The sequence below is a fragment of the Saccopteryx bilineata genome, chromosome 12 (genome assembly GCF_036850765.1).
Source record: "Saccopteryx bilineata isolate mSacBil1 chromosome 12, mSacBil1_pri_phased_curated, whole genome shotgun sequence".
Lineage (NCBI taxonomy): Eukaryota > Metazoa > Chordata > Mammalia > Chiroptera > Emballonuridae > Saccopteryx > Saccopteryx bilineata.
The window spans coordinates 42928798-42953842 of record NC_089501.1 but is presented as its reverse complement, the minus strand read 5'-3'; the positions used below and the strand labels follow the sequence as shown (position 1 = coordinate 42953842).

General features: G+C 44.9%; 1 protein-coding gene across 3 annotated transcripts in view; it reads right to left on the bottom strand.

Moving 5' to 3' along the window:
• UST (uronyl 2-sulfotransferase) overlaps positions 1-25045 on the bottom strand; it is a 328028-nt gene that overhangs the window by 171483 nt on the left and 131500 nt on the right. For all 3 annotated transcript variants that reach the window (XM_066248213.1, XM_066248211.1, XM_066248212.1), the window contains one exon: positions 9449-9492. In XM_066248213.1, coding sequence (XP_066104310.1) covers positions 9449-9492 — 44 coding nt within the window. The remainder of the gene's footprint in view (positions 1-9448; positions 9493-25045) is intronic.

Here is a 25045-nt window from a genome sequence, read left to right as displayed (position 1 = left end):
CCCTGGCTGGTGGGCTTAGTGGTAGAGCATCGGGGCTGGCATGTGGAAGTCCCAGGTTTGATTCCCAGTCAGGGCACACAGGAGAAGCGCCCATCTACTTCTTCACCCTTCCTCCTCTCCTTTCTCTCCGTCTCTCTCTTTCTCTCCCGCAGCCGAGGCTCCACCGGAGCAAAGTTGGCCCGGGCACCGAGGATGGCTCCACGGCCTCTGCCTCAGGCACTAGAATGGCTCTGGCCAAAATGGAGCAATGCCCCAGATGGGCAGATCATCGCCCCCTGGTGAACTTGCTGGGTGGATCCCGGTCAGGCACATGCAGGAGTCTGTCTGACTGCCTCCCTGCTTCTAACTTTGGAAAAAAAATAAATTAATTTTTAAAAAATCCAAAGAAAATGGGGTTTGGGGATTGTGAGCAAGTCATACTCTTAAGTTTCCAAACTGAGTTTCCAGAATCTGTCAAAGGCCCTATAAAGAAAATACCTACAGTACTAAGGACCCCTGCTAGGTGCTTACATGTGTCTGGTGTCATGCTAAGTATTTTCCATTTGCTGCATTTAAGCCTCACAAGTCCAAGAGGTGGGCATTACTGATCCCGTTTAGAACTAGAAAATTGAACTCAGGAGGTGAAGGACTTAGTCTAAGGTAACTGGTCATATCACTAGTATTTGAACTGAGATCTGAATTTAAAATCCCTGCTTCTCAGCCTCCTTGCCACAAATGAGAAAGTCAGAGTGAAGAATCCGGCGAGTTAAAACAGTAACAAGTTTCAAATCCTAGGCATGGGTATATTGGGTATATTAGGTATATGGGGGGCATGTTTTATTTATTTCACTATTTGTGTGTGTGTGTGATACTTCATAGTTAAAAAAGCTTTATTGTTTCTGCCTTAGATGAAAATAAGAAGACATAAACTTCTTGAGAGTGCCAGTTTTTTTCCCCAAGGGAAATAAGACACTGTGGGTCTAAAGACACGTCCAGTGGTGTTTCCAGCAGGACGGAAGGGAGCTGGAAACCAGGGCCCTGCCGTCTGCAGTAACGGCTTCAGGAACCGTCAGACAGGGGGGCCCAGCACACAGCAGTCCTGTGCCAGACATTTATTGCTTCTCACAGGTCCTCAGAGACAAGAGGAAAACCAGGTAGATAGCCAGGTGCATGTCTTGAAAAATAAGTTTTGAGGTTTTGGGGGACAAAAGTCAAGAAATTAATTTTCCTTTTGAATCGCAGTCTTGCTCTTTCAAGTAAAAAGTGATTCTGACCAAAGCAGACAGTATGTGCACATGAAACCCCAGCAGTCCTGCTGCCCTCAGGGAAAGGGGAATTTTGGATCCAGAAACCTCTCCAAGTTGACTGATGCTCAGCCAAGACACCTGAGAGTAATTGTGCTCCCAGTAGCTTCCAGAAGTCACTTACCTATTGTGATTACTAGGTATGTGGTTTCCCAATTTAGGCTCCAAGCAAAGAATGTAAACCATGGTTTCTCTTCTACAGAACATTAAAACATTTCCTTTCAGCTAATGTATCTCCAAGTTAAAGGAGCTACTGAAAATGGAAGTGAAAACGCAATCTTTCCTGGAGACTCGGTGCTAGTGGTGTTCAGTGGCAGGCTGAGAAGTCTCCGATGGAAACAGGGACATACTTTTTAAAGGGCAACAGACTTCTTTACTATATTTCTTTGTTGTTCTCATAGCTTCTTTTTCTGTGAAAATTGGAATTTTCTTTTATGCAACCTTCTCTGAAATGAATTGTCACTGAGGATCTTTTCAAAGAAAGGTATAATATAATATAACATGACTTTTGTAGCTTAAAAAACACAATTTGAACAGTAGAAATAAATTCCAAATAGAGGAAACTGGAGAGAATATTGGGGATAATAAAAATGCTAAGGACATGAAATGATAAACAACAAAAGAAAAGTGAAGAAGGAATATTGGAGGGAAGCTTGAGTAGTATTGAATGTTAAAAAAAAACCCACAAAAATGCATTTATCCTAATAATATACTTCTGAGGATTATTTTCAGTTTTATTAAATCAAACCAGATAATGCCTAACAGGGCATAACAGTCAATACTATCCTAGTAATTGAAAACATTAACCTCAACCCAATTAAATTACTTCCTAGGGCTGCTGTACCAAGTATCATAAAGTGGGTAGCTTAAAACAATAGCAGTGTATTCTCTCAGAGTTTAGGAGGCCGGAAGTCTGCAATCAAGGTGTCAGCAGGGTTACTTTCTTCTTGGGGACTCTGAGGGAGACTCCGCTCCAGGCCCCTGCCCCAGGTTCTAGTGGTTGCCAGCAATGCTTGGTGTTCCTGGGCTTGTGGCAGCGTAACTCGAATCTCTGCCTGTTGGAGCTGCAATTTTCTATTTCTAAAAGAGGTTAGCAATATTCCACCACCAGCCCCCCACCCCCGAGAGGTGTGACGCTTAGATGCAATAAGTGGAAAGGACTTAGCATGATGCCAGGCATGTGTAAGCATCCCGCAGTGGGTCCTTAATGCTACATTTCCTTTATACAAGCTCGCTTCTTCAGGTTCTGGTAACTCAATTTGAGAAACTCAGAGTCAGCTTCAATTCCAGCCATCACATGGCATTCTCTGTATCTGTCTCTGTTGTCTTGTAAGGACATCATTCGTATAGGGTACAGGGCCCATCCTACTGCCATATGACTCCATCCTAACTTGATTTCATCTGCAAAGAGCCTGTTTCCAAATTATCTTAACCCTCTGTATACCATATGACAGACTCTGGTGGTTAGGATTTCAGCATATTTTTCCTATGGGGGTGGTGGAAAAAATATCCAGTTCACTCCATAATACCGTCCAGACTGAATTAGTAACTTGCCACTTTTTTCCCACTATTCAATTATGCCAACAGGGTTCCCATCTCCTCTCCTGAGCTATCTTTTTTTTTTCTTCTCTCTCTCTCTCGTAGAACCAAGATCCTCACGGAAAATTCATATCTCCATTTTCTACCCACCACTCTTCCAAACCCAGTGGTGAGGCCCATCCTTCCTCACTCCCTGCATCCCAGACTCTTTGACTTAGTTAGTTCTTCCTACTAGACCTTCAGAACTCTCACTTGGATAGGAGGAAGTCTGGGGGAGACCCCGTGTTCACCCTCACCATAGCCGTCAGCAACTAGTTAATATATTAGATTGGGCCTGTTTGCTAGCCTGTCCTTCCAGGTAGACTCTGAGCTCCTGCAGGGCAGGGAATGTGTCTTCTGCAGACTTAACAGCCCCAGTACTTAGCATAGAGCCCAACACAAATTTGGTGCATAGTAAACTCTTGAATGAATGAATGAATGAATGGTTGGTTATATAGGGTCATTTAGACTGAAGAATATGTCAACCACAGAATCAGGTGCTCTCATAGTCTTTGAGTCTTTGAGATCTTGATATGCAACTAGATTATAAAGTATTAGATGTCAGAGATTATCTTCAACTTCTTGTGTCTTCCCTGGCATACAGTAGGCACTCAATAATTAATCGACACCAAAAGGAAGCTGGCTTCTGAGGGTGACTGGGTAAGAAGGACTAGCCTTCACTGAGCAACTGAGTGTCACTGTGAGACGTTGCTCGGTCCCATGCACATGTTTTCTCAATTAATATCACCATCTCTCATTTATTTGGAGATTGCTGGTTCAGTATAAGCTGTATAAACACTCTAATAATGAACTCACTTTAAAATAGGAATTTGAATACTAATACCAACTAGCACATTATATATAAAAATAATATATTATAGAAGTATCATATGTCAAAATACTTTTGTATACAAATGTAGACATCAGTCATCTATTTTAACCCTCTATATACCATAAGGATCCATTGGACCCATTTTGTATTTTGGAGTTTTTTTGAGCAGTTCTAACTATTTGTATAGATTAATATTTCTTGCCTTTATTCTTTCTCAGAGATGTTCCAGAGAAAATACACATTTTTAAATAAAGAGAATAAAACTCATTTTACTTTGAAATTACTGCATAATAGGCCCTTATACTATAATTATAATTTTATAATTATAACAATAAATACTATAATTACCACATAAGTAGGGTACATTAGCCTCTTTAAAAATTTTTAAGATCCACTATAAGATCTTAATTATTTTATTTTTTCTACATCTTGAAACAATTTGCTACTTAATTATCCTAGAATAATTATCTACCAATTACCCATCAATTGTTCCCAAATATGCTTTAAAAATACTAAAGTAATAGAGAAATGGAAGAATTATGGAAATAGCTTGGAACTACACTTCTGTTCAGTGATAAGAACTGTTCTATTCTTTTCCTACAAAGAATTTTATATATGTTTAGTACAACTAAAAAATTAACTTTTTATTTTTTTTACTTTAAATCAATTTAAATTTAAGTAGCTACAGAAGAATAATGGGTATTATGTTGGACAATGTAGGCCTAGAAGAATGATTCACTAGAGAAATCAATGGTCACAATTGCATCGCCCTTCACATTTCTTCTCGCAATACTCCCCAAATTGTAAATCTTTCTGAAAGATATAAAAGAAGATTGGAGGCACCATCTTTGTAGCTTGCTTTTAACTTCCATTGAATAGGTTGGAGAATTCAGAATTTTTTATTCATGTTCTAAAGACAAAGGGAGGGAAGTTGACAGAGGTAGAGATTTCACATGCATTATGAATGCCAGGAGTTGGACAACAGCACTCAAGACTGATGATGATGGTGAAATTGATCATGAGGGTGAAACGTCAGGCTACAAGTCTTCAGATGATGACATCCTAGACCAATTCTCTAGCACTCAAGGGTCAGTGAGAGAATAATATATTTCTAAGAACAAAAAGAAAATATGGTATTTCATGCAGATAGTCATCACGACAAAGAACTTCAGAATTTTGCAACAAGAACCTGGATTATCCATTTTGTTCAATGAATGTAGGACAGTATTTTTTCAACTTTTATGACATTTATCAAATTTTATTTTATACAGTTTTTTAATGGACAAATGCTGAAGATATGTGTGTATACAAAGGTGACTGGAAGGAAAAAGATGAGGTAGACATAAAAAAATTCACTAGGTGGTTAAAAAATTAAGGGTTCATTGGACCCAGCTAGCAAATGGTGATGGCTATTTTGTTCTGGCATATTGAGGGTTAAAACTTGCTTACTGTTGTAGTTAAGATCCCAAATAACTATTCTATAAAAGACTAAATGCCATAAATAAGGTAAAAAGTTATTTTATTTCTACTTAAATTAGTAATCTTGAAATGGTTAAAAGCATGAACCCCAAAACTACCAGCCCTGGGCTGGGTTCTCAAAGCCAATACTCAGTGCATGACCTGTGGCAAGATCTCCGTAAGATCCTGTTCCCTCATCTGTAAAATAAGGATTAAAAATTTCTTACTTTTTTTTTTTTTTTTGGATTTTTCTGAAGCTGGAAATGGGGAGAGACAGTCAGATAGACTCCCGCATGTGCCCGACCGGGATCCACCGGGCACGCCCATCAGGGGGCGACGCTCTGCCCACCAGGGGGCGATGCTCTGCCCCTCCGGGGCGTCGCTCCGTTGTGACCAGAGCCACTCTAGCGCCTGGGGCAGTGGCCAAGGAGCCATCCCCAGCGCCCGGGCCATCTTTGCTCCAATGGAGCCTCAGCTGCGGGAGGGGAAGAGAGAGACAGAGAGGAAGAAGAGGGGGAGGGGTGGAGAAGCAGATGGGCGCTTCTGTTGTGTGTCCTGGCTGGGAATCGAACCCGGGACTTCTGCACACCAGGCCGATGCTCTACCACTGAGCCAACCGGCCAGGGCCTTACTTTTTTTTTTTAATAGAGTTTCATAGAGACTAAACGTGCATACAAAGTGCTTGGTGCATAGGAAACACTAGATATCAGCTATGGAATGTGACTTTATCTTCCTTGAGTTGCTTAGATCAACTCTCCTTTATCTATCAGACCTGGAAGCCCAACACATGTGAAAAGTAAGCGGTCTTGGTTACCAGAGACCTGATCATTGTGAATGTCCGCTGCTTCTGTTCCAGGTGAGGCGAACCCAGCAGGGGACGAGGTAGACTTCAGAGGGAAGACTACTCTGGGAGGCTCCACAGAAGCGCAAGGGATGTTTCCGGAGCCGGAGACGGCAAGGTTTCAGCACAAGTTCAATATGACACCAGGAATTCCTTTTCCTGGTCTTTAGGTTGAGCAGACATTACTTTCGTGAACTCAAATTATACAGGAAAGCGTAAGAAATAGGGTAAAAATATCTGAAATTTCATCATCGGGAGAGAAATACAACTATCCTAGGTTTTTTTGTGTACACACACAGAGACATACACAATTTTATAAGAAGTGCACTGTTGGCTGTTCTTGTGTGCCTTTTTTTATACTTGAGGATATTGTTTTATTTCATTCAAGAGAGATATACATGTCCATTCCTCGTAGAACTCTAATCTTAAAGACTGGATTTGTGCATACACAAAATGCCAGCAAAAAGGTGGTCAACAAAAGAAAATACTAACATCTGTTTTTAAGTGACTTAGCTAAAAAATGAAGGTGAGATCTGAGGTTAAAGTAAATTTTCAAAACAAGTGAAAATCAGAGGGATTTGGTTCCTTTTCATGAAAACACTGGAGGCGACGGCAGCCCGGGTGTGTAAGTGCCTTTGACGCACACTCCACTCCCCAAGTGGCTATGGTTTGTGGAATGTGAAACTTGTAGAACTGCGTTTTTAATAGAATGAGAACTCGCTTATAAACCACAGTCTATCTTCTGGGCTTAAAAATCTAATTTCATCTAGATCACAGATCTTTTGGTCTTGGCATCAAAAAGTTATTTCGGAATGCTAAGCAGAGATGAACACTGTGGGTCGGCACACGGTCCTGCTGTCCCCTGCTAAGCGGGGGTTTACTCTGGAGGCTACGCATGTGTGAGTCCTTATTCTCTGGGTGCCACCAGGTCCCTGGACGTGCCAGTGGTCTGTAGATCCAAATAGCCAAAGCCCCGCCTCAGGGGACACTCAAGGGACCTTACCCTGAAAGACTGACCTCATCACTGCTGGGATTCATTTCTGTCTACTGTCAGAAGTAATAAGCATGGATGAAAAGATGTTAACATACCAGTACTATTTTTATCCAGTTTTATATTCTTCTTATTTTGTCTACTGCTTAGAAAGTCAAGACTGTTTTTGCTACTTTACTTCTAGATAATAAAAACATAGTTATAATGAAAAACTCTGTACTATGCAAACCTCTGCTTGTCTAAAGAGATTATATTCACAATTTTCAAACAAGAAAAGCTTATAAACTCTTTTACTCTGAAAGTGGTCTAAAATGATCTGATATGACCTAATCGTTTCTGTGTATCACAGGGAGCCTTAGCTGGAGGTGGGGAAAGAGGGAGGGGTGTGGACCAGACTGGGGGGGGGGGTGTGACTGACAGAGAAAGACCTTTAGGGGCATGAGAGAGGGCCCATTCTGTGTTTACAGAATGCCGGCTCTGGGGATACCAGCAAAGGAACAGATAGGATGGCTACCTCAGCAACAGTAGGCAACAGTAAAGCGATATCCTGACATACCACTGAGGGAAACAGCTGGTGGGTCCCCCAGACAGAGCCACCTAACCCCTCTTCCCTGGAGAGCACTTGGCCCCACGTGGGAGAGAAGTACAGTTAATGGCAAAGGAACCCAGCGGGCCTTCTGCACCATTCTTCCTCCCCACCCCAATTTACTTGCCTTCTGAAGCAGGTTGTTGACCAAAGGAAATACGTTTTCACTACATGAAAAGTTACAATGGGAGTCTTCATGATATTAATGAATAGCCTTTATATAATAAGCCATGCCACTCTCTGTAGACTACTAGCAGTAAAGAAGAAGACGGAAAATGTCCAGGGAAGTGGTTTTCTCTATATTCATGGCCTTTAGAGCCATGGTTCTCAAATGTGGTCCCTAGACCAGCAACACCAGCATCTCTCGGGAGCTTATTAAAAATGCAAATTCTCAAGTTCCACCTCAGACCTACCAAATCAGATACTCAGGTGTCCTGGCTCAGTAATCTACATTTTAACAAGCCTCCGGGAAACCGTGGTGCAAGTTAGAATTTGAGAAGACTGGCCTAGTGGGAAGCGCTGGGAGAGGAGCCAGGAGACCGGATTCAGACTCCAGCTCTGGATGGCACGGTCCAACTCAGCGAAATGGAGTGAATAGCCACAGTGCACTAGTGCAGGGACGTGAGGCTACCGAGATGAACTGGACGTGGCTCTTCTGTTCAGATGGTGTCAACTCTTCTATATTCTTTTCCTCTCCAGGGTAGGGGCTACTTTGATGCTGTTGTTTTGTGTTGTCTCATATTTATATTCCTAGTGCCTGCAGCATCACAGGCACTCAATATCCAGTGGATCACATGGTAGAGCCCTTCATGACTGTGATAAGTACTACTACTGTACCATTCATCAATGATCTTAATGTTACTCCAGGCTAGTTAACATTCACCGCCACTTATTTAAAGCTCATAGCATGCCAAATGCTGAATGCTTATCATATATCAGCTCGTCCAATCCTTTAAAATATCCTGTAGTGTGGGCAGTATTTTTAATCCTATTTTGCACATTAAGACACTGAAGGTCAAAATATTAAGTAATCTGTCCAACATCATTCATTGAAAGTGGCAGAGCCAGTGGTGAACCCAGAATTACCTAATTCCAAAGCTCATGGTCTTAAATGGAGTGGTGTTCTTCAAATCCCAAACTCAAAAGCTGACATCAGCGTGAATTCTCGGCCTCTAAGGTTAGTGGTTGATTTTCTTCTCACCGTGAACTTAAAACTGTAAGGTCTTTGCAGGCATCACCTTCAGTGGTCAAAGGCTGTCTTTATTATTTTATTTTTAATTTTATTTTTTGTAGATTGACATTTGGTTTTCACTGATTTCAAGAAAGTAGATAGTAGTGAGGAACTGTATTAAGACTTCGCTGGATGGTTCTGACCCCAATAAGGCAAAGCCCAAATGGCTTATAGAAAGAACACCAGTGGGCACATAGACCAAGCAGTCTGGAGAGGGCACTGGCAGAGAAATCGGGTTCTAAGGAGCAAAACCCTGGGTGGAGTGTCCCAGTGAAAGCATCCCGAGAAGAAGTGGGCAGAGGTGAGTGTAGCCAGGGTGCCAGGCATGGGGAGGCCAGGCTGTGGGCATCACGGGCCACCATGGATACCCAGGCAGATGGGGCAACAAGCAGGAGAAGCTGCCAAAGACCAAAAGTCAGCGAAGACTCCGGTGCTGGGGCAGCTACGGCTACTGATGAAATAACAGCTCACCCCTCTCACCACGTTGGCTCTCTGCTTCCTTTCCTCCATACAGGAAGTCAAAGATGAACTTGACATCGGCCATCCCCTATTTTCTTGTGGCCGATTCAGAGCTGTGGTTGGGGTTGCAAGGGGCTGTAGGTTCCGAGAATAGGAAGAGGGGATTTACACCACAAACAGAGACCTTACCTTACTAGGGGGTGGTCCATGGTCATCCAAGTAAGTGGAATTTCCTAGGGAAAAAGGAAAAGAAAAGAGTGGGTGAATCTATAGTTTTAAACCCCAAATGAATTCAGTACAAAGTATGGCCTGACCTGTGGTGGCGCAGTGGATAAAGCATCAACCTGTAATGCTGAGGTCGCCGGTTCAAAACCCTGGGCTTGCCTGGTCAAGGCATATATGGGAGTTGGTGCTTCCTGCTCCTCCCCCCTTTCTTTCTCTCTCTCTCTCACCCTCTCTCTCTCAAATGAATAAATAAAATCTTTTTTTAAAAAAGAATTCAGGCCCTGGCCGGTTGGCTCAGCAGTAGAGCGTCGGCCTAGCGTGCGGAGGACCCGGGTTCGATTCCCGGCCAGGGCACACAGGAGAAGCGCCCATTTGCTTCTCCACCCCTCCGCCGCGCTTTCCTCTCTGTCTCTCTCTTCCCCTCCCGCAGCCGAGGCTCCATTGGAGCAAAGATGGCCCGGGCGCTGGGGATGGCTCTGTGGCCTCTGCCCCAGGCGCTAGAGTGGCTCTGGTCGCAACATGGCAACGCCCAGGAGGGGCAGAGCGACGCCCCCTGGTGGGCAGAGCGTCGCCCCTGGTGGGCGTGCCGGGTGGATCCCGGTCGGGCGCATGCGGGAGTCTGTCTGACTGTCTCTCCCTGTTTCCAGCTTCAGAAAAATGCAAAAAAAAAAAAAAAAGAATTCAGTACAAAGTCATTGCAAATAAGCACTCTAGATGCACTTCTAGTCAGACAAGAGTAGCAAAGCAAAGTGGGAGGGGGTCTGCTGTATTCCCACGCTTGGTTATAGTTCCATCAGTTACAAACATTCTGCGTGTGTGGCTGTGCACACAAAGAGACACACACAGGCAAATGAGGCAGCAAGCAGGAGAGGCTGCCACAGACCGGAAGTCAGGCGGAGACTCCGGTGCTGGGGCAGCTACAGCTCCTGGTGATGTACCAGCTCTCTTCTCTCACCGTTTTGGCTCTCTGCTTCCTTTCCTCCATACCGGAAGTCAAAGATTAACCTGACATCGGCCATCCCCTATTTTCTTGTGAACAATTCGGAGATGTGGTTGAACAAACTATAGTAAATACGGGAAACACAAGGTTACTGGAATAGTAACTGAGGGAATAAAGTAAGTATCTTCACTGGAGTATATGAAAGATGATTTTTCAGGAAAGAATGTAAGTGACTAAATGCAGAAGCACACACCAGTGTTCCTCACCCAGTATCTGTTGAGTTTACTTTAGACCAATGTGCATCAGAATTAGGTGCAGGCTTTGCTGAAACACAGCTTGCCCAGACCTGTTCCCAGAGTCTCTGATTCAGTAGCTCTGAGCACTTGCATTTCTAGCAAGTGCCCGAGTGATGCTGAGGCTGTGGGTCCCAGGACCACATTCTGAGAACCACTGCGCTGTTTCTCCACTTTGTCTTCTTGATTGCCAATTTCCTTCATCTTTTCAGTCTAGCTTGCTTCCGAAGAAGATCAATTTGTCTGTCTTATAATAGCCACTTTCTGGCTTGTGTGTTTTCAGAGTGCATGGTTACTATTTCCTGATGAATAAAAGACTCAAAGGGGGTAGGTAGGGAAGGAACTAAAGGTTATTGTGTTCCTTTTATGTAGCAGGTACTCTGCAAAGTGTTTTACAGGTGTTCATGCATTTAACTCAAATCTCAGAGGTAGGTTATAATTATCCCCGCTTATGGAGGAGAGAACAGAGGCTGGAGAAATCCAGTCATTTACTCATGGTCACACAGCTGTTATACTGCAGAAAGGGAAGAAGACTACTTTTTTCAGAGAGTGCTTGGGCATCCGCCTATCCAAAAAATCTACTAGGGTGTTGACATCTCCGGCAACCCAGGCACTGCCAACATGACCACCTGACAACCCGTCTGATCGTGTGAGGGAGACAACGATAAGGTCAGTAAAATTGGACACTCTTCTCCAAGGAGGTAATGCTTGTCAGTCGGGGGGAGGGGGATGAAGATAACCAGACCTTCTAACAGAACAAATTAATAGTAAATACAGGAAACACAAGGTTACTAGGAACAGTAACTGAGGGAATAAGGTAAATATCTTCATTGGAGTAGATGAAGGACGATTTTTCAGGAAAGAGCAAAAGTGACTTAAATTGGGATAAAAAGGGGAAGCAGAGCTTAAGCCAGAAACAGTTTAAGTGGGGAAACTTATCCAAACATGAAGAAGTGGGTCTGACTTATAGGCTTTTTTCTGCACTCGGCCATCATCCATTCCTCTCTTCTTTGTCATCTTCTGATTCATCCCCCAGAGAAGTCAACAAGGACTACGCTCTCCCTGGCCAGTTGGACAGGGTAAAGGGACAACAGGACCCAATATTCACGTACAAGACACTTAAGCACAAACATCTGGCATGCTCGTGATTGCACTATTTTATGCGAACATGATTAACAATTTGTTAGATCTTAATGACTGTGCTGCACTCCACTGGGAGCATACATAAACTGGAAGTGAGATCTACGTCTGACCCAGGAAAGAGGTGGTGCACGAGAGAATTCAGAAACACAACCGCCCGGGTCTGGAGGAATATTCAGAACCATTCCTCTACAGTGCAATGGGTATAGCTGCAGAGGGTGCCGTGTGCTCATCGCGTCAATGTGTCCGCCCCAGGAGGGACGGGAGAAATTCCAACGTGCTCTGGCATGTTCTCTGGGTGTCAGTTTCAAGCATCAGAGGGTGCTCGAACAACCTAATGTGTCTAAAATACTAAAAGTTTCCAAAGGAGCCAAAGTCCCTAAAAACTCCTAAAAAGGACTGACAGACGCTTGACTGTGACCTCGAACTCCAGACACGGGTACCCACGGACTCCTAAGCACCTCACCTCGAGAGTCCACAGTCAACTCACACTTGGCCAGGCCAAACAGAACTCTTGATTTGCTCAGAATCTACCCCCCCAATATCTGCCCCCCCCCGTTGTCCTTGTTGGGTTGCAGGATACATCCCTTCCCCACAAGCTCCAAAGCCCAAGAGTCACCCTTGATTCATCTTCGTCCCTTGCCCCATCCCTACAACCCAGACTAAGTCCTTTCGGTTCAGCCATCATCACATTACTCAACTCTGATCATGTTTCACCAGCCCCTCGGGGTCATCCAAGGAAGCCCTGTGTTTCTTCACTGATCACTAATTTTTCTTCTCTTCACACAGCAGTCAGAGGTGTCTTTTAACCTTATCAATACAGCCATGTTAGTCTTCAGCTTAAAATATGTTTCTCTAAGAACAAACTAGTCAACTCCTTGAATGGTCTATAACCCTACATGACCCAGCCTTGCCTCCTACTATGCCTACCACCAGTGACAACAGCCTTCTCTCTGTCCGGACACACCAACCTCTTGTTAGCCAGGGGGACTTTTTTTTTTTTTTTGTATTTTTCTGAAGCTGGAAACAGGGAGAGACAGTCAGACAGACTCCCGCATGCGCCCGACCGGGATCCACCCGGCGACGCTCTGCCCGCCAGGGGGCGATGCTCTGCCCTTCTGGGGCGTCGCTCTGTTGCGACCAGAGCCACTCTAGCACCTGGGGCAGAGGCCAAGGAGCCATCCCCAGTGCCCGGGCCATCTTTGCTCCAATGGAGCCTCGGCTGTGGGAGGGGAAGAGGGAGACAGAGAGGAAGGAGAGGGGGAGGGGTGGAGAAGCAGATGGGCGCTTCTCCTGTGTGCCCTGGCCGGGAATCGAACCCAGGACTTCTGCACGCCAGGCCGATGCTCTACCACTGAGCCAACCAGCCAGGGCCAAGGGGGACCTTTTGAACTAGTTCTTTCCCCTGCCAGAAAAAGATCTTCGCTACCCTCTTTACTCAGGCTCAGCTCAGATGTCTTTCCTCCCTCCCTCCCTCCCTCTCTCCCTTATAGAAGACTGCATTTCTTTCCGCAGAGAGAAAGGAACAGGGCTCACCATGTTGGCGCTGGCACCATGGAGCCCGTTGTTATCTCCACCAGCAGATCCCTGACCTCCCACCCATGGCTACGTTCCTGCCTCTTCTTGGGACAGAGACTCTGAGTGCCCTTTGCTTATAGCAGAGGTGCAGAAAGGCAAAGGAAAGCCACCTGAATTTCCTTTGTTGAAGACAGCAAGTTTTTATTTTCTTAGGGTATAATTATGCTATTATACAGTATTTAGGTAGAGATGTTCATCTTAGGATCTTAGGCTTTCCTGGTGCAAAGCAAACAAAACTGTCAGAGTTTTTAAACCTGAAGCTGGTAACTCTTTGGCTGGGGAGATCAAAGGATGAACACTGTTATCACCAGCGCTTCCCTGAACATCAAAGAAGCTTCCTGCTGTTCTGTCTTAGAGAGGATTCTACTGAGGGTGTCAGGCTTTGGGGAACGAAGATCAGACCCAAGCCCTCCAGGCCTTTGAGCTTAGAGCTCCAGGTGTAAATCTGGGAAGAAAAGGTGAAGGAGGGCTGATGAAGATCCAGGAGAGAGGACAGGGCTCACCTGCCACCCACCTGCACTGCCCTGTGAACCTCCACTGCCCTGTGGACATCCACTGCCCTGTGAACCTCCACTGCCCTGTGAACCTCCACTGCCCTGTGGACATCCACTGCCCTGTGAACCTCCACTGCCCTGTGGACATCCACTGCCCTGTGAACCTCCACCGCCCTGTGAACCTCCACTGCCCTGTGGACATCCACTGCCCTGTGAACCTCCACTGCCCTGTGAACCTCCACTGCCCTGTGAACATCCACTGCCCTGTGAACATCCACTTCGCCCCAGTCTCCGTTCCCACGTCCCAGCCACCTCTTATTCTTGGAGGCATAGACAGGCGTATCATTTCGTTTCTTTCCAGAAGGTACCCACAGCTTTAGAGCTCTGATTCCAGCCTCCTTTTCATGTCTCAAGGCCTTCTCTTTGGGGTCAAGGATTACAGTATCTTGTTAAGCCAGGAAGAAGGAATAGCATCCCCACCATGTGTTTCCACTCCTACCATCAGTCAAACTTTCAGAAGGGCCTGTCTTCAAACTGTCAAGAAGTTGTTAGCATGGGCTGGCATCTACCGAAATCTCTTACAGATGTTAAGCTTGTCAAGGCTCCTCAGCTGTTTGGAGAACACAGGTGGCCACTGATCTAAAGCAACACTCCAGCCCTTCAAACACAGAGCTGGTCCATATCCTGATGGTGGTGGTGGCTACCTGGCACTACGTGGATTAAAATGTATGAAACCACACACCAGAACCAACACCAGCCAAACACCCATTATTTATTTATTTATTTATTTATTTATTTATTTATTTATTTATTTATATTTTTCTGAAGCCAGAAACGGGGAGGCAGTCAGACAGACTCCGCATGCGCCCGACCGGGATCCACCTGGCATGCCCACTAGGGGGCGATGCTCTGCCCACCAGGGGGCGATGCTCTGTTGCAACCAGAGCCATTCTAGCACCTGAGGTGGAGGTCACAGAGCCATCCTCAGCGCCTGGGCCAACTTTGCTCCAATGGAGCCTCGGCTGCAGGAGGGGAAGAGAGAGACAGAGAGGAAGGAGAGGGGGAGGGGTGGAGAAGCAGATGGGCACCTCTCCTGTGTGCCCTGGCCAGGAATCGAACCTGGGACTTCTGCAAGCCAGGCCGATGCTCTACCACTGAGCCAACCTGCCAGGGCCCCAAACACCCATGTTTTAATGGTCTTAAAGCTGTCCTGACTAGAGGGCAAGTGATCTCGGACTTCGCAACCAGCTAAATCTCACCCTCCCCGAACAGCGCTTCCTGATGGAGACCACACAGGGAAATTGCAAATATAACACGAGAGATCATGTGTGAATGTGCAAAGGGTTTACATCCAAGTACATAGGGTTGCAATTGCTGGACTTACTAGAGCGTACATGTATTACCAGAGTCTTTGCCGGACAGCATGTTATCAATGCTGTTTTAGCCGTTTGCCACAAAGATGCATTTCAGGAAACTCATGCAAAATCTGATACTAGGAACTAGGAAACCAGGATGTGTGACCTGGAATTTGACGATTCCTGACTGATCACTACCTTATACCTAGATCTCAGCTGGCAAGACCAAGGCATGCTCACCAGACAAGAACCGTCTAAGTCTTCTGTGACAGCAGCAATAAAAAACCAGGTGCACTGTATAGCTACTTATACAGATTACATCTCACTTTTATAATAGAGAACATTCCCAAGAAGTGTCATTCCACTCTGAAGAAAGTGCTTTACCTCCTCAAAGTTTTCCATATACACATCTGTAAAAATGAAATAAGCTCATCGGTCATTGTAAGGAGTCCCTGAAGGTAATTTTGTTCCACGAAAAAAATACTAAGAGGCTCACCTGCATACAATGAGCACCTGTGAGCTCACTAGCAGTACTCGTTTTCCTGAGTGGCAGCAGGAGCAGACTGAGACCCGCCCTCCTTGCCTCGCTATCCTCCGCTCAGTGGTTTCCAACCCTAACCCCTGCACACTCCACCTGCCTGCCATGATTGTAGAAAATGTTAATACGGGACCTCGCCTTAGCTATCCTGATTTATTATTCTGGGACAGGTCATTAGTCTTTTGGTATTTTCTAAAGCTCTTCGGGTTCGGGTAATTCGAATGTCTAGCCGGGGTTTAGAATCACCGAGCTACAAAATACAAACTAATGAACTTCATAATGCAGGTCGAACCTCATTTTTCAGAAGTAAAAAATAACAAATTCTTATTCACGCTGAGCCTACTCATGGTCACTTCCATCATTTCTGGTGAGAGATTGGACAACACGAGTTTCACATCAGAGGAGAATGCTGAGGGGACGCGGGGGCACACAGGAGGGCTCCCGGCCACAGAAGGGGGCGGCCAGGTGGCTCTGGTTCCACCTGCTCCCGGGATGTAATAAAACAGAAAAGGGCCAAAGCTCACAGGGTCCACGAGAGGGGCTGGCACAAGTTGCTCTGGATTTACCCCTTACACCACCTGGGTTGCCCAAACCTTTATGGGACTCCACAAATCTTTTCAACAATAATTTTTAGACACAATAGTTTCAGAACCTGTGTGTATTACCCTCTTGCTTCAAGGTAAAAAAGGGAATAAAAGCATAATCCTCCATCTGCCCAGAGGATCCCCAGAATCCCACTCAATTTAAACAACCAAGGGGTAGTCGGTCAGTTTTTGGAGACACTCACATTTGATGTCTACACACATAGTAAGGGCCCACAAAGATCTCAAAGAAAAACCCTCTAGAGGCCCTGGCCAGTTGGCTCAGTGGTAGAGCGTCGGCCTGGCGTGCGGGGGACCCAGGTTCGATTCCCGGCCAGGGCACATAGGAGAAGCGCCCATCTGCTTCTCCACCTCTCCCCCCCCTCCTTCCTCTCTGTCTCTCTCTTCACCTCCCGCAGCCAAGGCTCCATTGGAGCAAAGATGGCCCGGGCGCTGGGGATGGCTCCTTGGCCTCTGCCCCAGGCGCTAGAGTGGCTCTGGTCGCCACAGAGCGACGCCCGGGAGGGGCAGAGCATCGCCACCTGGTGGGCAGAGCATCGCCCCTGGTGGGCGTGCCGGGTGGATCCTGGTCGGGCGCATGTGGGAGTCTGTCTGAAGGTCTCTCCCCGTTCCCAGCTTCAGAAAAATACAAAAAAAAAAAAAAACCCTCTAGAAAATCTGAAGCAAAGATGCTACCTGGTCCCAGCCCAGTGAAGCACCCACTTTTCCAGGCTGTTTACCTGGAGTGAGGAGGAGATGGGGGGTGCCTGGTCAGCACATGCCCATGGGAAACCAATGGAAACCAACACAGCTGGATAAAGAAAAAACTATTGAATAGAATTATCAGGATGCCGGGTATGAGAAGTAGCTCTATGGATGAGGGAGAGCGAAGAGGAGCCCCAGGGGAGCATTTAACAGATTCAGAAGATGCTGCTTATAGCTGTGACTGTCACTGATGTGACAAGGAACAGCCCAGGGCTGGTAGAGGGAATACTGTAGGCTGCAGAACAAAGACCCCTATTCAAATTTCCGTCCTACCCTTTGCTAGCTGAGTGACCTTGGAAATATCACCTAATTTTCCTGGGGCTTAATGTTCCCACTTGCAACACAACTACATTAATAATGGCAGCTAAGTGGAAGGGTGGTTATGGAAATGGGACAGGACATATAAAAGCACTTAGCATAGTGCCTGCCTGGCACATAGTAAGTACTCAATGAATGGTCGCTATGTCCTCATCTCCTATTACCCAATTTTATCATTTATATTTACTCTTATAATTTTCTTTATTATTGGGGAAATCAAAGAGAATCTTGAGGCCAAAGGAGTGGTTTACTATTTTAAGGATGGATATTAATATAAAGTACTCATCTGTTATTTTCTATTACTTTCTGATACTGGCTTGATATGTCCTCAAAACTATACGATTTTTTCCCAATTGTTTGAAATACTTTTAGCAACAGGCAAACGAACTTACAGAAGAACCCTCAGGGGACGTCATTTATTCTTGGCTCTCAAGTCTTGCATTAGCAGAATTATTTTCATCTGAATAGGTCCCTGAAGACTAAAAAATGTTTTAATTCTAATTTCTCTTACAGAAACCATAATATGCATTAGTGTCAATGTCAAAAAAGCCACCTATACACTGTGTCAGTTTTGATCAAACATCAGCCGTTCTTTTCAGAGTCTTTCTTCCATGGGCCCTTTTAAAATCATAATCATAAGTAGTTGAAATCTTTTTCTCTTTTACTCAGAAGCAGATATTTCACACAGGATTCTGGTTACCTCCAACACGATCCTATGGCAGTTCCCCTCCTCCTCCCCCCCTCTCCCCTCCCCCCAGTCTGGGCCTCTGATAAGATGTTGTTAATGAAGGAGTCACTGTTGAAGGCAATACTGAAACCCCAGCTTAGCCTTTGCCAAAAAATTATGCTAATGCCACCCTTTCCACCATTAACTATGGGCTACATTTCTCTAAGAGGCAGCTGTCAGCGCACACCGGCCGCGGTTAACAATGAGGAGTTTGTAGGCTGAGTAAACATCTCCAATAGCTCCAGTTCTTGTAGTGGACACAGCCCCAAAGACACTGTAAGGGAGGAAAATTGCTTGCACAGCTTTCCTGATGCTTTCATAAAATTATTTTCCAACTGAATTCCAACCAATGGCCCCACGAACAATCAATACTTAACTATATTTACTAACACGCCTTAAAAATTATCTTGAATGTCCACCCAACCAATTAACAGAGGCAAAAATAGCCTGAAAATATTTTCTTGCTCTTAAATGATGAAAATGAGCATACCAGCCACTGCAGGAAAGCAAATTAAACTGTTGTCAATTATGATTTAGAAAGTGGCTTCCATTTCTAATAAACTTTAAAAGCTAAGTTAATGCTTGCTTCTCTCTTCGTAGTTTTGGTTCAAAACTACTGCCTTTTCTATAACACTTTTTTTTCTCATTAAATCTGAATATACATTTTAGGATTTCTTTATAGAAGGAAATTACTTTGGAGTCAAATGATCAGTGCATTACTGCTATAATAAAAACTTAAATATAAATTTGAATTATTGCCAAATTAGCTCAGGAATTCATTGCAATCCTATTATATGACCTTATGCAGATAGGAATGGAGTATCAAAGAGAGATGTAATCACTTAGGTTTCTGTTTCAGTGCAGTAGATTTTCCTGTCACAGTAAAAACTACAGTCAACTGATCCCTCCCGTGTAACTGGAATCCCCCATTAAGAGAGCAGCCCCAGCCCTGCACACTTCAGGGCTCTCGCCAGCAGCCAGGTACCACACTTCCCCATGTATAAGATGCTGCTTAATTTGGGGGCCTGAAATTTGAAAAAAGATGTATTACATAAAGTTATTGAAATCAAGTGTTATTTATCATAAAATTCATACAACTCCTCATTTGCATTAAAAAAGCAAAAAATGCAAGTAAAAATATATATAACTGGCCTGGACAGTTGGCTCAGTGGTAGAGTGTCAGCCTGGCGTATGTAAGTCCCAGGTTCGATTCCTGCCCAGGAAACACAGAAGCGCCCATCTGCTTCTGCACCCTTCCCCCTCTTCTTTCCCTCTATCTCTCTCTTCCTCTCCCACAGCCAAGGCTCTATTGGAGCAAAAGTTGGCCTGGGTGCTGAGGACGGCTCCATGGCCTCTGCCTCAGGTGTTAGAATGGCTCCGGTTGCAGTGGAGCAACGCCCCAGATGGGCAGAGCATTGCTCCCTGGTGGGCATGCCGGGTGAGTCCTAGTCGGGAAAATGCAAGAATCTGTCTCTTTGCCTCCCCACTTCTCACTTCAGAAAAAAACAAAACAAAAAAAACAACTACAACCACTATATAAGACGCAACCAGTTTTTAGACCCCAAATTTTTCGAAAAAGCATGAGTCTTATACATGGGGAAATACGGTAAGTCCTATTCTTCTAGCCACCATGCAGCTACCATGAGAACTGACACTTTCAATTACATGCTAATTGCATGAAGCTCCTCTAATAACTAGTGGAAGACAGGCAAGATGGAGACACTTAAGAACCTATTCTGGGAAAAACAAACAAAAAGGCCAAATATCAGCATCTGCGTTATCATCATCGTGGTTAGCATCATGTTGACTGAAGCTTTAGTGCTAAGCACTCTACAGACCTTTTCCCAGGGGGTTTCCATGGCCATCTCTGGGGTCGGGGCTACCATTATCCCCATTTTACAGCGGAGGAAGCCAAGGCTGAGGAAGGTGAAGTGACCTGCCGGACCTCGGACAGTTAACCAGCCAGAGCTCCTGGATTTGACCACAGCTGCACCCACACACTCCCTGCCTAGCTCAGAGATCTCGGTCTGGGAGCCACTGTGGGTTTTGAGATGTGGAGCCCTTGAACCCACAGGGCCCCTCAGACTGACCTCCTGGGGCTACTCGAGATGGTCTGAGCTCCCTGGGTAACTCCAGCACCTACCAGCTAGCCAGAACCTCGGGCAGAGCATCACCCACCCACCGGGGACAGGAGACCTGCAGGTTGCTGAAGAGTCCTGGGAGCCAGCACCCCTCTTGGGGGTAGGAGGAAACAGGTTAAGGGGGCCCAGATTGCAGGGACAACTCAGAACCTCAGGCGACCTCAGGTCCATTTCTAACTGATGCTCTATTTTAGTGGGTCCCAGTCAGTTACCAGACGGCTACTCTGTGACTGTGTGCCTTTCTGCAGAGTCATCATTGTTTAGAAATATTTGACATAAAAAAGGTAGCTTGGATTAGAAATTCATTCCCATTATTGCAAGAAATTTAATATTACATGTGACAAGTACAGAACCAGAAGCTCTGCTTGACTCTTTATGTGTAACTGCAACTGATGCAAATTGCGAAGGTTGCGTAGTCGGCTGGATAATGGCACCGAAAGTTGTTCACATCCTAATCCCTGGGGCCTGTGCATATATAAACTTACATGGCAAAAGATGTGATTAAGGATATGGAGATGGGGCGGATTATCCTTAATTATCCAGATGGGCCCAATATAAAGACAAGGGTCTTTATAAAAGAGAGGCATCAGGGTCAGAGTCACAAGGAGATGTGACAACAGAAGAAGATGGAGTGACACTCTTTGAAGAGGGAGGAAGAGGCCATGAGCCCAGGACTGCAGGCGGCCTCCAGGAGCTGGACAAGGCAGGAACACTTCCTCCCTAGAAGCCCCAGAAGGAATGCAGCCCTGCTGACACTCACTAAACCCACTTCAGACTCTATAATACTAAGTTTGTGTTGTTTAAGCCACTAAATGTGTGGCAATCCGTTACAGCGGCAATACAAAATTAACACGGCTGTTAAAATAGGCTTACATTTTAAAAATCCCCTCTCTCTGAATCCCACTTCTCATCAGTGGTGACTGTCAAACATTTGAAGAGATTTTCGTTGAGAAGGCTGGAGAAGGAATTGGATGCAGCACTGCAAGTTTGACATCTGAAAACAAGCTCCTCACTCTCCATGATACATTTCAAATGCTTTCATTTGGAAGTCCGCCACAACTTCAAATTTTAATATCTCTCCTAATGCTTGGTGTTGCGTTTTAATAATAATTTATATAACAAAAAGAAAATGTAATGAACATTGTCACTGAGCCTTGTATAGAACCCCCATCCTCATCAATGTACTACCATAAAAATATACTGCTCACAAAAATGAGGGGATATTTCAAAATGAATATGAAGCCATAAAATATCCCCAATGTATCATTTTCTAAATATTCCGAGATTGGAAAACGTTCAACACACTGCTCTACTTAACAAACACATACGGCGTCAGTAGAACGGAGGGTTGTCTTTGAAAAAAGACTTCAGTCTAACCAAACTGCCATTGCTCTAAATCTGGAATTTCTCTCGGCTTTGTTATTAGAGCCAGTATGGGCCACACCTAATCACACACTGACACCACACACACACACTATGATTTCAGAAAAGGAAAATAACCACAGATAGCATACAGTTCAACCCCTCGACTTATGGAGGAAATAACTAAATCGAGGAGAGGTCCACACACATGGCTGGGTAGCACAAGAGGCTAAGAATAAACCCAGGTCATTGGTGCTCATTCCACAACATAATAGTCTCATTACATGCCATTCTTTACCCTAAATGGCATTTTCAAGCTTGATCACATAGCTTACTCTCCCCGAACTTGAATTGGAATGACTTTGGGCGATTCTTACATAATCAAATTCTTTCTCTTAGGATAAAGATACATCATCATTGAGAGAATCTAAAAAGAAAAGATGCTTCCAACATTGATGAGAATTCCCAGAGAGAAGAGTTTAAATGCCCTGCTTCTGGCTGCAGGGTGCTCACAGCCTCTCCCGGCTCATATGCTAATTTAGATATCCAAGTTTCAGCATGTTCTGTTGAAAAGTAACACTGTGAATCTCAATTTCCATAAATGAGCCAAACACAGAGACCTGGCCCTGCGCAGCAATGTGAGATGTTCCCTCGTAATGAAGTCGGGCACAGCCACACGCAGGGCTGTCTCCCAGCTGAGTCTTGAAGAAAAGAGGAGTAGATGCCCCTGACCAGGGTACCCAGCACCTGGGACGCAACACTTGGAGGCGGGCAGGGCATGTGCATATCCCTGCAGAATAGAGAGTCTAAGTTAAGGATAACCTCATGATCTTGAAGTCAAGATCAAAAGAGTTAGTCTTACTGAAGAGATAAAGGGAAGTTTGTGCAAAGCCAAGGGCTCCGGGGCACATCTGAAATAAGCGTACGTGTGTAGGGAGCGCCAATGTTCCCCTGCAGTTTCCGCCGCACTCTCTCAGCCCTGAAAGACCAGCAGGGCAAGAAGGAAGCCCATCACAAGTTCACACGGCTGGGAGGTGTCAGAGCTGGACTTGGACTTGAGTTCAAACTCCTGAGAACCCCACCCACCCACCCCAATCACCTCGGGGCTCTGCATAACAGTGGGCAGATTCCTGTGGCCACCTCATGTGCCAAAACATCAATCTCCAGCCGGAGCCTGAAGGAGGGCTAAACCCACAGTATGATGAAAGAAGTCTGTGAGGACTAAGTCAGGAAACCCCATGGGAAAGTCATCAGCGGCCCCGGTGATGTTCTAGGAGGGAAACAACGCTGGCTGGGTCACAGACCCCTACTGGCTTGAAAGTTGGTGTCCAAGCACACATATCTTTTAATGGATCAAAATCATTTTGTGTTTCTGCCTCCTGCTTGATGGGTTTCTAGGCCGTGGCCTGAGGCCCCTGGTAACCGAGCATCTGTGTCTTCTGTATTCTAAATGCAACAGGAGTATGTTTGATGCGGCAATTACTTGTCACTTGCCAATTCCTTTTCACGCTTTAGGAAAATGAGCATGAAGGAATGTTCTACGGGGCAATTTCACATAAACTGCACTGACGGCTTGCATGTGAACAAGAGATCTGAAGAGCGGCTCCGAAACGTTGATGTTGATTGAGAAAGGGTGTCGATGAGATGGGTCTGATGGCAAAGTGGGTCTCATACAAATGTCCTGGTGCCGACACAGCCGGCACATCTGGGATCCCACTTCTGCATCAACGTTCCAGTCACACAGGGACGCAATCTTAGTTTCTTCTTTCTTAGGTCTTCAAATGCAAAAGAGGGTTGTTTTTTTTCGTAGAGCAGCGGCAATTATTGAAATCTTTCAGAACAGTAACCCTCCCAACATTAACTAGCAATCTCTCACATGGACCTGGCGGGGTCTGTTTAAAAAGGGTTTTGAAAACTTTACTATTTCTTCTTTCTTTTTATCATTGCTCTAGCTCTATTTTGTGTCAGACTTAGTAAGATTTAGGCAAGATTCTGTGGTTCATATGACTGTAATATTGGAAGATAAAAGAGGATTCTTCTATCTCCGTATGTTATTCTGTGGGCACAGATAAACACACCACCTCTGCCAAAAACAGAAACAAAAATCCAAACAAATAGAGACCTAAAAATCATAAAATCCTTGCCAAAATGAGCTGAGGTACAGGGCAGAGAATGTGGGCTTTGCAGTGAAATCCACTTACTGGATGTGACCTTGGACAAGGTCTTGACGTGTGTCGGTTCTCCCATAGGTGACGCAGGAAGAATAAAACTTACCTCCTAGGGCTGGGGAGATTCAAGTTACCATATTTATCAACTGCCTGGCATGCATACAATGAAGTGTAGCTGTTCTGATTATATTTAAAATAGACCTAATTTAAGGACATGGTAGGTTAAATAAAACCCCTTCTGAGTAATCACATACATAAACATCAGCGCGGGCACTGAAATATGCATCCCTCATTATGTGCTAGGATGGCCTGTCACTGCCTTCCTCCGCATTTTCCACGATTTACGACGGAAGGTTATACCTGGGCATGAATGGAACGTAATGTTTAAAACCCTGGCAGGATTTAGGGATCCCTATGCTTGTATTATTATTCTGAAAGATAAAGTGTACCGCATGCAGGTCATGAATACTCTTTAGCACATGGCAGATGAGTTGCTTTTCTTGCAAAGTCTTAATCATGCCTTCCGACCATATGAGTTGGAAAAATGTGCTTTCTTACACTCAGCAAGAGGAGTGCTTCCTAAAATCCTGGATGCCTTGAATTCATCGTGGATCTGGAAATTTTAATGATCTTTCAAAGGCGCAGTGAGCCACTTTTCTGACCCATTAAAGACTGAGTCTGAAGGCAGAGGCAGACACAACACTTGGGAGCCAAGGCCGAGCTCTGCCAGCTGAAAATTGGATGGAGTTCATCTTTGCGTTAAAGCAAACACCTAGGTTCTTGGTTTTCATACCTGTGAATTCCAAATATATTCAAGCCTACTGAATGTCAACTTGCCCATTGAAAAATGCTTCTTCATTAAAAATTTTTCTCCAACAGCAGAAAATATCAATCAGACTCTAGGTGTCTCTCAAATAAGTTACTAGTCATGGTACAAAGGGAGCATCCGCTCACCCAAACAGAACTTTTAGTCTACGGCAGTGGTCCCCAACCTTTTTTGGGCCACGGACCGGTTTAATGTCAGAAAATATTTTCACAGACCGGCCTTTAGGATGGGACGGATAAATGTATCACGTGACCGAGACAAGCATCAAGAGTGAGTCTTAGACAGATGTAACAGAGGGAATCTGGTTATTTTTTAAAAATAAAACATTGTTCAGA